Genomic DNA, 14,623 nt, shown 5'->3' with positions numbered 1-14,623 from the left:
CTGTCAGTCAGTCCATCACTTTGATCCACACTGAAATATGTCATCCTCTATTAGATGGATTACCATGAAGTTTGGTTCAGACATTCATGAAGCCCAGAGGAAAAATTGTGAAATATTTGATTCAATAAGTTCTCCTTCAACATCATCGAGTCACAATTTTTACTCATCCAATACTTTAGTTTGTCTGAAGACTAAATGACATTCTCATCAGCCTCAGCTGTACTTTATGCTTGGTGCTAATTACCAAATGATAGCATGGTAACCCTAAACTAAGATGGTGAACATATAAGCATTACACCTGTTTAAAATTAGCACGTTAGCATTGTCACTGTGAGCATTTTTAGCAGGCAGATGTTAGCATTTAGCACTGAGAGTCTTGTTTTCTGTCTTAAATGATCTTGTGACCCCCTCAGATTCATCTTGGGACAACTTGAGGGGTCCTGACCCCACGGTTGGGACCCACTATCCTAGAACATGCGTGAACATTTGAGCAGTGTGACACGAAATGATAAAATAATGAAACATACAAGGGTTATTTGATAGTAGATTATTTAAAGCTGAATGACTTAAAGTTCTTCCTTAATTCGGGACCCTTTGCAGATAGTGCTGTTGTTTATGGTGTTTGTAAGGGCATGTGTGTGAATGCAGGTGTGTGTGCGTGCATTGCCGGCTGAACTAAACAGGTGTCACTCTGTCCAAAGTGGTGTGCATTTCAGGAGGGTTGAGGTGGGCCAGTTGGTTGCCTGGAAACCAAGTTTTGGTGTTGCTCATGTTACACAGATCTCTGTGTCTCCTGTCTTTCACTCTGCGTCGTAGCCAGGAACCATTTGCAACTACTGGATCTCCTTTTGAGGACTTACTGACCATATTTTTGTCGAAAGCTTTTTGTTGACACTTTTCTCCAAGCACCAAAGTTTCCAGCTGTCAGTTGCAGGTGTTGGTCCTCTGTGGCTGTCAGGATGCAGCAGCGGGTACTGGAGGTCCTCTGCTCCACACTGCTGCTTCTTGCTGTGGTGCCCTCTGTGTACTCGCAGTCAGGTATGGGTCCATCCTCATCTCTTACATTTGTTTTCTCACTGTATGACCATCTCACTGTATTTTGATATGTCCTCCTATTGGCGTCTGATGTCTCCTTGTTTCCAGTACAATTTGACCTCCTTCAAGAGCCTGTCCTTGATTACGCCTCTGCTCTAATTATCTGTGATGACGGCTTGTCCTCCAGTATTTGTTACAAGCTGACAATGAGGAAAACTGAGCGGCAGGACTGAGAATCTGCTGTCTTTTCTTTAGCATTACTTTTTTTTGCCCACTCATTTTGCCTGCTCTGACGTTGTCCAGACTCTACAATAACTGAGCGATTAAAATGTTTCTGTGGGAAGATAGCTGCTCATCGGCCAATCAGTTGGTTTTGAGTGACACTTCCAATTGACTGCCAGTCGTGTCCCTCCCTACAGATTGTTCTCAAGCAGAGTCATGTGACCTGTGCGTTGGATACTCCATGCTCAACCTGACAGGCTGTGTCTGGAGGCTTTGTCCAGATGGTGACGTGCACACACAAGCAGATGCACACACACACACACACACACAAACATAGCCACACACCCATGACCTCTGATAGTAATTCAATCATCATACCTGCTGTAACATAAGCTTGCCTGGTTTGTACAAGATGACTGAATTATTCAGTATGCCAGGATACACACACACACACACACAAACACACACACACACACACACACACTAAAATTCTCCTTCTTTCTGTCTCAGGTAACGACACAGGCATGTGTGTGACTGATGACGGCAGCTCAGTAGACAACACCATGAACTGCAGCTGGACTAGAGTGTCTGAGCTGTGCACAGGTGGCAAACAATCCCCTCCAAAATGAACACAAGATATTTCTCTGCAGCCTCAGTAACTCTTGTCTCTTTTGCATTTTAATCTCCCAGTTGTGGAGACTGTAGCTGAGGGACGAGGCGAGGGTGACACAGGTAAATTGTGTCATATCTGCTTAAGCATCCCCTTCCACCCCCTCCCCTCTCTAGTGTGTCAGAAATGTAATATTTTCGTAAGAGCTGAGTAAATTGTTCCCCAATAGCACTCAGTCAGTGCTTTCTCAGAAAAAAATGACTCTCTGTTCTTTTTCCCTACCTGCCCTGCTTTCATGTAATTCCTCTGTAAACCAGTCAAACTCCTTATCTTTCCTTTCAGGTGATGGAGGCAGCACCAACACACCCCCACAGTTCTCCCAGGCCAAGTTTGACATGTCCAGTTTCATTGGAGGCATCATACTGGTTCTGTGCGTGCAGGCGGGCGGCTTCTTTGCCATGCGCTTCCTCAAGTCCAAAGAGCAGAGCAGCTATGACCCAATGTGAGTTTGTGCACTTGGGTGTCAGAGACGAGAGAATTTAGCACGACTGCATCAGTTTAACCATGCGCATGTAAGCGTGTCACTGTGTTCTGTTGGTGCAACAGCACCTCCTGGTGGCAAGACTGCTCAACAGCAGCCAGTAAACAAAGAGATCCACCTTTAACATCCCTGTAGGATTGTATCTGGATTCTACTTACAAACTCTATCTGTCCATTTCCAACTTCTATCTGTCTTTACACAGAGAGCAGCCACAGTGAGAACAAGATGTGTGAAGGACAAACTGACGAGGGTGGAGGACAGCAGAACAGTGACTCATCGAGTTGTGACGACGAGATTTTTTTTTTTTCCTGAGCCCTTGTTTTTGGTGTGGTCCCCACGTGTACCCCTGAGGGATGGGTGTGTTTATAACAGGAGATTTATTCTGCATTGTGTGATGGGCGTATGTGCATGTGTTCACTGTGTTTCTATAGCATTTAATATTTCAGAGATATTTTGACTGCTGGTAATCATCCAATCTGACAAATGAGGATCAAAAAGGCTCTAATTTTCTCAACATTTATCAAACCCACCGTAGATTTTCACCAATGCTACATGTTAAGTGTTTGTCCTCTTATAAACAACAAGCAGCCAGCTGTATCAAGGTTTCAACTGTGTAAATAGCACAGTGCAGCTGTGGGAAAGTGTGATATAATCCCATGCAGACAGTAGGTCAGACAAGGTCACAACAGGCATTTTAATCTTTTTTCAAAAGCCCTAAAATAGACTGAAATGAGACCCTGGGCATGAAGATTTTGTCCATCATCTAAGAATACTTCTGTGTTTCATGTGGAGCTGCATAACCTTCTGGTGTTGTATTGAGACCAAACATTTAGATATTTATGTATGTTATATAGTTCTTCCATTTGTCAACTTATAGTGAGTTAGAGCATTAAGCTGACACAGCAACCCCTGGGAACATTACAATTACGCTTAATAATCTAACATGTCAGGTTAAATAGTAAGAGTAGACTTCTAAACTTCAGGACTACTTCCAGTGTGGCTTTAGGAGCAGCCCTCTGATGTGCATGTCATTTTGACTTGTATATGTCTTTTTTACAAACCGTTTTGACTGCTCATATTTATGTTACATACATATCAGCATTAAACCCTTTAGCAACAATTAGTGACAGATGTGATGAGCCTGTTATGTCAATACTAGTTTAGTTGTTCAGCATGAAAATGTTTGAATTTTTTGTGATGTCATTAGAATAAAAAATGCTTAAAAGGGCTGCCAGCCTGAATAAACTAAGGGCAAACACCTGTTTCTCTGTGTATGTGTGTGTGTGTGTGTGTGTGTGTGTGTGTGTGTGTGTGTGTGTATGATGTCTGCTGTCATGCATGTAAATTGGAAGCTGGTAACAGCTAATGCACAGCATGTGGGTGATCTAATTGAGTTGCAACCTGGGTGCAAGCAGAGACACACCCCCAGTATATGCAGATAAGAAGCCCCTATTAATCCTTACATATGTGGGTGTCAGCATGGATGCTGCAGCACGCAGCAGGGTCAGAGCGCTGGTGGAGGCCCATAGGGAAGCAGCAGGATGGCCGGTTGGATGCAGCAGCGCCAGTGCAGGCCAGGACCTACAGGCTTGAATAAGCCCACACAAAAAGGTTCCCCATCAAGGCAGACTGTGGCTGTCATCCAAGACTGCTGACAAAGGACGGGACTGAATACAGGTCTTTTTCAGTCTGAATTCACCCTCCCCCAGCACACACAAACACATTTCCAATGAGAAATGGACATGTAGCGCACACACATTGTCATGAGTCCACACTGGAAAGTTGAGGCAGCCTTCACGGGCTGTGGGTTACTCTCTCTTCTGCTTCAAAACAAGCAAAGATCACTGTTTGTACGTGTGTGTTTGTGTGCAGCAGTAGGTGCAGCAGCCTCAGTGTGTGTGTGTGTGTGTGTGTGTGTGTGTTTAGCAGGTGTGGACAGCTACAAGAAGGAAAGTTACATCCCACCTCCACCCTGCAATTTGGTAAAACATCCGCGTGTGTGTGTGTGTGAGTCATATCACACAGTCAAACAAACACACCGTACCAATCTGACGCTCTAACACACACACACGCATACACGCGCGCACACACACTCCCTGTGCTTCTGTTTGTTCCGCCTCACGCGCGGCTCCCAGCTGACCGCGGCCCGTGCGCGGATGTGGATCTGGAGGGCGTGTTCACCGCGTTCACTCTGCACACAGACCTCGACACACACGGCGCACAGCGAAAGTTTTCGCCCAACTTTCTCATCGATGGAAATGGCGGAAGCTGACAAGTAAGGTAACAGACTTTTCTCGATTTTGGTATGTCCGCGCTTGTGTGTGTGTTTGTCTTTTAGGAGATGCGTGAGCGGAGAGTTTAACCTTTGATCCAAAAAAGGGAGAAAGTGGCGACAGGTGTCCTCTCTCTCGCGGTGTTCAGGATGAGGAAAGTGCTGAACGGGCCTATTTTTCCTAAAGGGGAGCTTCATAGAAATGATCATGACCAGACAATTCAATAATGTTTCAAAATATAGCTTTAAATATTACATCTTAAATGGTGTAAAAACAGAACAGTTACTGTTTCGATGAGTGCATCACTGCAAACTTTATTACAGGAGTGTTATTATGACTCTACCATCTCCTACATGCTGCAATATTCTTAATTTGTGCTGTCCAGGTCTGGGGTTGTGAATGCTGTTATACACCAACCGCCTGGACTGGAGCTTTGCGCATGCGTTAATTAGGCCTGACTCAAAGGTAAGTAGCCTCGAGGCAGTGAGTACACACACATACACACACACACACGCCCAAACGTACACACTCACAGCCCTAAAAGTGATTATATTGTGGTGCAGCAGGTTTTTTCTTTGTAATATCATAGTCTTTAGTGTCAAAACATGTAGGGGCATCTTAAGTAGTGAGGTGAAGTGTTGTTATTGTAGGTTAGAGTCTACAGTGGATGGCGTGTGGAGCAGGAGGGGATGAAATTCACAGAGGCAGACAGGAATAGACCTGACTCAGTGTGTGTCTTCACTCACTGAGGTACCAGAGCCACTGTGGACACGTGATCGCAAAGTGTATTGAATGGTTCAACAATGCGGTTCCCAGCCTGGGGGTCAGGACAAGATAAACCAGAGGACTGTTTAGATAATTAGCAGGATAAAACAGAAGACCAAACACATGCCCCCCCCGACAGATCTGTTCTTGTTTCGTGTGAGATGCGGGACACTTTTATGTCAAGTGTCATTGGAATGAAACACTCTGAGAGGGAGAAATCCACTCCTAACTCACTGATATGTGTTTGGAAACAAGATGGCACAGAAAACACAAAGGCACTTTTTATGCATTAAACATTTCCCACCTTTGACCCAACTGAGAAATAGATTGAATTCAGTTTAAAAGATTAGATAGATTAAAGCTTCCTTTCCTAATTGGCCCGACAAGTCACCTTTGGAATCTGTCTTTTCCTTTGAGCCTTCAAAAAGGGTTCAGTATCTTTCATTTCTAGCTTCTTTCTTCTCTCAGGATCTAAACTCAGAATAACAAAGTGTGTCACTCTGCTAGCTCTGAGGTTGATCCGTCTCCACTGGAAGACTCTGCTGGACTCAAGATAATCAGGAGAATTTGGAAGCCACTTATGGATTGCATTGCAAATAATCTTTAACCCCCTGCCTTCATGAATGGAACTCCTAATGGATTACGTCTCTTTTGTGTATTATCTTGTATGTTTTTCACTCTTTGTAGCTTATCACAATGCGATCAGCCTTTGGCCTTTATTTTATGCAACTGCCTGTTTGTTAGTATACCTGCGTTTGTTTTGTTCACCAGGGACAGCTGTGGCTGGAGTCTGCCCGTCCCTGTCTTGTGAACTCGATATCACAGGACCACCTTCAGGGAATTTCTTCAAATTTGGCACAAACATTGACTTGGACTCAGGGTTGAACTGATTAGATTTTGGTAGTGAAAGGTCAAAGTCACTGTGACCTCAACTGGCGAGTTGACTGGTTGGCACAGAGCACAGAACAGAGAGACGGTAATTGTAATTTTTCACTGTTGTCTTTTTTTGTTATTGTGTGGCTGTCGCTATTGTGTGGTTCCAAAAAAGCTCATGGACATGCAACATGTGACAGCAAGTAAACAGTGCTTCATTTGAACGGGTCATAGGGCTAAAAGGTTGGGAAACACATGTTTAGCAAGAACAAGAGCAGTGTTACACAAGCCATTGTTACTGTTTCAGTACTTTTTATAGAGCATGTTTGATTGTAATTAGAGATGAAGGATCCTGTTTGAGGTTTGTGGTTTTGCTTCTCACTCAGGGATGGAGGAGGAGCAGGTCGACTCCTCTCTTGACTTGAGCCACCTGACAGAAGAGGAGCAGTCCGCCATCCTGCAGGTCTTACAGCGTGACTTAGAGTTGCGTCATCTTGATGAAAGACGCGTAAGGTCAGAGGTGACTGTTTAACCCTTTTTAGGTGCCAGTCCTATCCAGTAATGAACACAAACACACAACAATGTTTGGTGCAGAATGACAGTGGGCCTTCCAATCAAAGGGGACAAGTCAGAGAATGTGATAGGATGATAAAGACTTAATTGTATCATGTACAGCGGCTGTAAGAAAGCATCTGCATTCACTGGGTCTCCACTCAAAAGTCATTTCCAGTCAGTAAGTTATAGTTTAAGGTTGAAAAACTGTTTTACTGTGTGCAGATTTGCTGAGTGGTAATTTGAAATGTGATAACATGAAACGTATAAGTTTACTTTTAGCCGATAATGAAAGTTTTGACCTTTTCAAGACACGGGCCTCAGAATCTGTAAAGCATGGCCCACCTTAACACCCTTATCTTGTCACTTGACATTCTGCCGTAATCATGCATGTTTCTAAACAGACTTTCAGTTAGTAAAGTGAACACAAATTAGTTGACACAGTGTGAACCTGGGGGCGCTTTTGGGGGGCCCAGACCAGTCCAGCCAGGCCACCTGGCTTTTTTGATGAATTAATTGCTTAGTCTATGAAAACATCATAAAATAATAAAAAAAAAACAGAGCCCAGGGTAGAGAGCATATCCACACATTTGACATCATTTTTACTGAGTAGTTGACTTAATCAATTAACCAGTTATCAAAATTGTTACTTCTGATTTTTGTGTACATTGGCTAATTGATTAGTTGAATAATAATTTCAGCTCAACTGTCAGGTTGGTTTATGTCAAAGACAAACGTGTAGGAAACCTGACAAGTCAGATTGTGTGTGTGTGTGTGTTTTGTGTTTTTTCTAGTAGAAATGACACATAGTTTAACCTCCTTCATACGCTGAGTAAGTCATATGAGTACAGTGACTGTTTAGTTGGTGACGTGGGCTGACATCAGCTGACTTCTCCCAACAGGAGGTTCTGATTGTTTGCTGTTTAACTTGGCCCTGTGTCAATGCTGCAGGATCCTCCAGCAGACAGAAACAGACCAGACCCGCCTGCGCTCCCTGTCGGGGGCGTGGTTCAGGGAGGAGCGCAGCAAACGCCACCGCACCTGGTCGGGCAGCGCCCTCGTCCACGCCACCATACGCCACAGGAACGCAAAGAGCAGAGGTCCGTTTTCAGTTAGCAAAGCACTGCTGTTACAGGCCTACTGTTATAGGGATATCCCGGTGATGGTTCTGTGGTTGTTGCCATGGTAACAGATGTGCCCCTGACTGGACTGTTCAATGGCGAGAGAGAGGAAACCTCCCACAACAACAACACCTCTCCTGAGGCTGAGGAAAGACTGAAGGACAGTGGAGACGAGGAAAGCAGAGGGTTAGTGGAGGGCGAGCATTGCAGAAAAATCCTCTCACAGTGTGTAGCTCTGGTCTCCCAATATCTCGTTTGTGTTTTCAGGAGTCAAGGAAGTTTGAAACCTACACCCACACCCAGAACAAAAACTCCTGCTGCACAGGTCTGTGTGTGCGTGTTTCTTTTTTTCCTATGCTTGAAAACAAATCATCTAAATATAAATAATCATCTCCAATTGCAGGGTCTCCAGCATAGGAATAATTCCTCATCATCCAAAGGTATAAACGTGTCTCTCTTAGCGCCTCTGACTCTCTCCCTGTCTCTTAGCATTATTATTAACTCATCATTCTGCTCCTAGAGTCTGAAAGGAGAAGTAATGGCCACTCAGAGGAAACGGAGGTGATTGTAACACACGACCACATTCACAGAGTGCTACCACTAATTGGTTTTGGTAAACTGGCCAGTTGTTTCATCTCCCTTTCAAAGTGTCTGAGAATCGTGTTTGTGTGTGCGCGTGTGTAGGAAGACTGTGACAGTCACAACGGGGACACTGACTCGCTGAGCAGCAGCTTGACAGAGCCAGATCCGACGTCTCTGAAAACCAGCAGCTCCAACGGCAGCCTTCATTCGGGCTACACGGTACACACACACACACACACACACACATACGCATACGTGCATGCGCGCACACACACGTTTTTGATTAATTGGCCATTCAGCGACGCAAGATGACTCGGCTCTGGACAATGACGCAGGAGCCAATCTCTGCTCTGCGTGTGTGTGTTACAGCTCAGTGGAAGCATGATGAGTCTGTTCAGCTCGGGGGATTTTGGAGTGGTCGAGGTGAGGGGCCGCATCCAGTTCTCATTGGTTTACGACACCCAGAAGGAGGAGCTGCAAGTGAAAGTGTATGGCTGCGAGGATATCGCCACGGCACGAAAGAACCGCTCTGACCCGTAAGTGACTGTGCATGTGAGCGTGCCACAACGTCACGCATGCAATCAGTCCAAAATGTCTTATGTGTGTGTGTTTTTCACAGATATGTAAAAGCCTATCTATTGCCGGACAAGTCGAGTCACAGTAAGAAGAAAACATCGGTGAAGAAGAAGACACTAAACCCAGTCTATGATCAGATGCTCCGAGTGAGACACTCTCCCACTTACATATCACATGAAGTTGCAGCCTTCACAGAAATCCCCCATTTGCCATTTTACTTGATGTCTTATCCTCTTTTTTACCTTGTTTTTATTGTTTCATCATAAATGTTATGATTATCTGCTTTTACGTTAAGCACTTTGCATTTTATGCATGCATAGATTAATAAAGTTTATTATTTTTATCACTTATTTCACCAGTCTTAAAGGCGTCCTTTCAGTAAACTACCTAGATTAATGTTTACCTCTTGTGGTTTTGCAGAACATCGTCCTGCACTTGCCCCTTACATCCTTTCATGTGCTGCCTGATTCTGGTTCTTATCTTGTAGTATAAAGTGCGGATCGGAGAGCTTCGCAGCCGGACCTTGAACCTGTCTGTGTGGCACGCCGAGCCCCTGGGGAGGAACGTGTTTCTGGGAGAGGTGGAGGTGTCTCTGGGGCTCTGGGACTGGACCTACACACAGCCACTGTGGCAGGACCTGCAGCCACGGGTAGGGGAGAACAGACACGAGGGACTTCCATGCAAATACACAATCGCATAGTCACATATATTAGCATGTGAGTTTAAATACTCCCAGACAAATATTTACCACAACACTGTGCTGCCTGCGTCCACATTTGTTGAGTATCTGCGTGTCTGTGTGACAGCAGTTCTCGAAGCTTTGTCGGAGACACAGAATACAGGGAGGAGCGTCTCTTGTGTCTGGGAGAGCTGAAGGGAGACGAAGACATGCTGTGAATTTCAACTAAGGTTTTATGTAACCTTAATCTTTTCCTGCTTCCAACGCTTCTGCCTCCCTCCCCCTTGCTTCTCCTTTCTCTGTCCTCCTGTGTCTTTTCCTCTGCCTTTATCTTTTTCTATTTTCTACTCCCCCTTTCTTTCCCCCATCACAGGTTAATATGAATCCAGACTCCATTCGCAGTCGTGGGACCATCATACTCTCTATTAAGTTCATCCCAGACGGATTCGAGGGTGAGCAGAGCGCACATATCATGTTATGTTGTACCTCAACCACATGTGTCTTATACATTGTGTGTGTGTGTGTGTGTGTGTTGTAAGGTGGTGGTCTGCCTCTGACAGGAGAGCTTCACATCTGGCTTCGGGAGGCTCAAGGCCTGCTGTCCAACAAAGGGGGCCCTGTAGACTCCTTTGTTAGAAGGTGTGTCAGCTCTGCAACATGTTCCCTGTTAGTCTGTCCTCAGTTGCTTATCATGGCAGCAATTTCATTTGTAGAACAGGATATGGGGACTTACAGTTTGCGCAGGGATCTGTTGATCGTAAACTTAAACGAGGGGAAAAAAAACTGCTTTTACTGCATCGTATGTCAAGAATCACTGCATCCAAGTGGCCAAAAATCAGTTAATGCACATTTAAATCACCTCTTATATGCACAATAGAGGAACAAATCTCTGCAACTCATACATATGACCTTAAAATCTTTAATTTAAACATCCAATCTGTGTATATGCACATATATATATATATATATATATATATATATACCCACAATATCAATATTTAAGTGAATTCTGGTTTGAATCTGAATTAATCGTCTCATAATCTTAATCTACACCCCACAAGCTACATACTCCCAGATGCTAGCCGACAGAGTGGTCAGAAGACGCGCATGGTGAAGCGCTCCATCAGCCCTACCTACAACCACACCATGGTGTACGATGGCTTCCACACCAGCGACCTGAGAGAGGCCTGCGCTGAGCTGAGCGTCTGGCACCGCGAAGGGTTAAAAATGCACGTCCTAGGAGGGATTCGTCTGAGCTGTGGAACTGGTGAGGGTCTCTGCGCTCTCTCTCTACATTAAGAACACCAGCCAGTTTCCAGTACCACCAGTTAGCCCTGATTAAGCGAGCAGGCACACACAGAAACTGATCTGTATCAAGGCTTCACAGCTTGAAGGCTTTTTTTAATGTGACAGGTTCTTGTTTTTTGAACAGGCAGCAAACTGGACTTAACTTTTATGATTAGATGTGGACATTTGGTTTAAACACTCATACTGTAATATGGTATGAAACACAGTTAAAATTACACAGATGCTGCTGATTTTACCAATAACCTGCCTCTAAACCTCTAAAGATACAAAAGTGATAAATGAAAAGACAAAATTCATGTAAGAAAGTTATTTGTGGGGGCTTTTTGTAGTTTCAGTGAAACCCTTTGTGACAGATTATATCATAAGTGACCAGATAGGGGAACAACACTCCTATCTTGACCTTGTTCTGAAGGCAGCAGTCAGTATTGGTGATTAGAAACAGTATTTGTCCTCCTGTGCTGCAGTCTGTGCGGATACCAGCCTGCTCTATGCAGAGGATTTTATCTTATCTCTTATCAGGCACCTCTGCTTCTGGGCTGTTGTTGGGCAGAGTTGTCTCGCTCATGTTTTTCTTGGGCTGTCTTCTATAAGTCAGGAAGTGACGGGAAACTTGATTTGGTGTGACAAAAAGCTTACCAGGTGATGAATAAATGCTCCAGCATGAGACGCTAAATTCAGCTCTGCCAACATCTCCTATATTTTCTGTGCTGGGCTGTGATTAGAGACTTAGAGACATTTCTTAGGCTTGTAGGAGGGCAGCAGTTTCTTCGTCAGGGGATTGGACATTAAAGGGGTTGTTTGACTGGTTGGTTTATTTTATGGTCAGCTTTGGAAATGGTGCCATAAAAGCAGTTTTATGCTTCATCTTCAGTGCTGTTTAGGAGTAGTATGGTGACAGCATGTCAGCCCAGCGCTGCACGTCGCATTGCATTTGGTCCTCTTGGCATTTAAAGCATTTCGGATGGTCATGTCATGAGAGCGAGGTCATTTCTAGGTTTCCAGAGAGTCTCAGTGTTGCTCTGCTTTGTTAAACATCCCACGTTGGGCTGGTGGCTGCTGAAATCCCCCACAAAGATGGCAAACTGGGCTGAAGCAGGTATCACCAGCAAAGTTGTATACGTGAGCAACATGGAAAACAATTCTGATTTCAGCTGATTTAGTCATTATGAAGTAGCTTGCCTTGATATTGATGGGGCTGCTCTGATCATAGTTGGTGTTAGTGTGCTTGACGAGGAGTGTGTAGCACTCAAGCTCAGAACGCTGATGCAGCCTCTGTTTCGCTGTGGACTTCCTGAGGAAAGATGATGTCAGCTCAGTGATGGGAAGTGACAACCTTGATTTTTTTTTTTTGTTGCTTTCTGTAAACAGATTTTGACATAAAGCTGTAGTATTCAGAGGGCAGGGCCGACTGCTGTACACTTGTTTGTTGCTGCTTTCAGCTTGGGGACTGTGATTTTTTGATTTGACCATCAGGCCTCATGTCTTGGATTTTAGTCTGCTGGTAGAATCATTTGCCTCTTGAGGTGAACCTGAACAGAATGAGATTTTTACAGCACGATAACTCGGTTTCACTGTATCACGCAGTTATTATCATCACTAACAATGATCCGTAAAGGAATGAAAACACAAAGGCTCTTTTGGTTGAACAAATGCGTTATTATAATTCCACAAAATATGTCCTGGCAGACATGGAACTTGACGTAAATTTGAAATAAGCACTAATACAGTTGAATTTACTAAGAGTCTCATACTAAAATTAGTTGTGCAGTTTGTTCGAGAGGGGGAGAAAAATATGGTTGCTAAGTCAGGGAGAAGGCAGGTGGCTGCCTGGTAGGGGCTGATGATTGGCAAATGCAGGTGGACTTGGGAGGAAAGCTAGTTGTGCCCCAGGAAATAGCTTATAGTAATCTGAGGCCGGACATTGTCTTATGGAGATTTAAAGACAGAATCTGAGCAGAGGAGATGGAAGACCAGGGTCTGTCCGGTTGAAGTGGGGTGTAGAGGTTTTGTTGCAGAGTCAGCTGTTTCACTTTTGCAGGGAGCTGGGAGTGCATGGGCAAAATTTAAGGAAGACAGTGAGGGAGAAGTCAGGTGAGGCTGCTATGTCTAGTCAGTGGATATGGATTAGGAGAAATAATAGTAGTTGGGGGGTGAAATAAAGGCAGTGAGGGAGTAGGGGGAGGCAGAGGACATGCCTGATCCAGCAGGAGCCTCCTGGAGGTGTCGTGGGACTAAGTAGGCGAAACACTGTTTAAGGGAGGTTTCCACCTGATGACCCCCAGAGACGTGTTAGGAATCACTGCTCTTTGGTATGTATAGAGGCAGATTAGGGGTCCAAGGTTCTTCACTTAGAATGTATCCTCTTTTTGAGCACAAGTATCTTGTTTCATACTATGGTACTGTGAAACTGGTATACAGCTGCAACCTTTGTCGGCACTGAAGGCAGCACATGCACATACATTTGGCATAATCTTTTGCATAATGTCTTATGCAAAACTAACACAAAGAAATACAGTTTATGTGCACATGCATACAGGAACAGTGGTCAGGTGTTGGGATTGTTTCTGTGACCTCACTGAAAAAGCATCATTCCATGGTGTGTGGATTGCAGTAGTAATGTCTTCAACATAATGGAATAACTGTGTGTTTTTTAACGGCAGGTCAAAGTTATGGGGAGGACGTCAGCTGGATGGACTCCACAGAGGAGGAGGTCACTCTGTGGACCTCCATGATCAACAACCCAAACCACTGGATCGACGCAACACTGCCAATCAGAACTAACCTCACACACCGGCCCTAGTGACACACTTTGTACACAAACACACGTTCATATGCATGTTCATGAAGTGGTTGGACTGAAAGGACGCACTCGACACATTTAACCTTACTGTCACACACATACACTGTTTATTTCTGTTTATTTCATACAAACACCCACACCCAACACACACACAGACAGCAGTAGTGGTGCAATATTGTGAATTAATGGTGTAGATTAAAACATATTTAGTTGTCAAACCAAATCAGTCTGCATTTCAGACGTTTTCTTGTATGCTTTGGTTCAGTTTGTGTCTTCTCTGACATGATTGCCTTTGTAATCTATTGTTGTTTATTAATTAAATATCAAACCTTAGCTGATGAACCAGCCAGTGTTCTTTGCTTACTAAATTAAAAATAATACATCAAGGAGATAAAGATGGAGGGATAATTTTAAGAACTTAACCACATACTTCAAATTGTTTCCCATGTCTCTTGAATTTTTTGGCGTGTGCCAGAAAAACAGCCCTGCAGTTGCATAAATTTATTTTTTACTTTTTATGCATTAGCTGACTGCCATCTTGTGGTCAGACTTTATACTTACACTTTGTACTTTCAGGCAAATTACAGAGGTGACAGTAAAGAACAAGGACTAAAAGAGATGACTATGTCCTTCAATTTTTTTTTTTTTTTTTTTTTTGTTACATCAAATAGAGGCATATTGGCATC

At 44.1% G+C, this 14,623-nt stretch overlaps 2 protein-coding genes across 4 annotated transcripts; both read left to right on the top strand.

Moving 5' to 3' along the window:
* Positions 1-959: 959 nt before the first annotated feature.
* cd164l2 (CD164 sialomucin-like 2) lies at positions 960-2,543 on the top strand. The gene is made up of 6 exons (XM_041955968.1): positions 960-1,038; positions 1,455-1,541; positions 1,768-1,860; positions 1,948-1,989; positions 2,210-2,369; positions 2,474-2,543. The coding sequence occupies exons 1-6, from the start codon at positions 960-962 to the stop codon at positions 2,541-2,543; spliced, it is 531 nt and encodes a 176-aa protein (XP_041811902.1).
* Positions 2,544-4,597: 2,054 nt separating this feature from the next.
* Positions 4,598-14,535, top strand: sytl1 (synaptotagmin-like 1). Of its 3 annotated transcripts, XM_041955358.1 has the most exons (17): positions 4,598-4,688; positions 5,067-5,146; positions 6,218-6,422; positions 6,706-6,832; positions 7,823-7,971; positions 8,064-8,178; positions 8,260-8,317; positions 8,396-8,432; positions 8,513-8,553; positions 8,677-8,793; positions 8,944-9,110; positions 9,194-9,296; positions 9,638-9,799; positions 10,203-10,281; positions 10,369-10,468; positions 10,891-11,096; positions 13,798-14,535. In XM_041955358.1, the coding sequence occupies exons 4-17, from the start codon at positions 6,708-6,710 to the stop codon at positions 13,935-13,937; spliced, it is 1,599 nt and encodes a 532-aa protein (XP_041811292.1). In that variant the 5' UTR covers positions 4,598-4,688; positions 5,067-5,146; positions 6,218-6,422; positions 6,706-6,707; the 3' UTR covers positions 13,938-14,535. The 3 variants fall into 3 exon arrangements, with proteins under 3 accessions (XP_041811292.1, XP_041811290.1, XP_041811291.1); XM_041955356.1 differs by lacking the exon at positions 6,218-6,422; XM_041955357.1 differs by lacking the exon at positions 6,218-6,422 and having other exon boundaries at positions 4,654-4,683.
* Positions 14,536-14,623: the final 88 nt, after the last annotated feature.

The sequence above is a fragment of the Chelmon rostratus genome, chromosome 16 (genome assembly GCF_017976325.1).
Source record: "Chelmon rostratus isolate fCheRos1 chromosome 16, fCheRos1.pri, whole genome shotgun sequence".
NCBI classification, from domain to species: Eukaryota; Metazoa; Chordata; class Actinopteri; order Chaetodontiformes; family Chaetodontidae; genus Chelmon; species Chelmon rostratus.
Note: the sequence above shows the minus strand (reverse complement) of the source record. Positions and strands in the feature narration are given on the sequence as shown.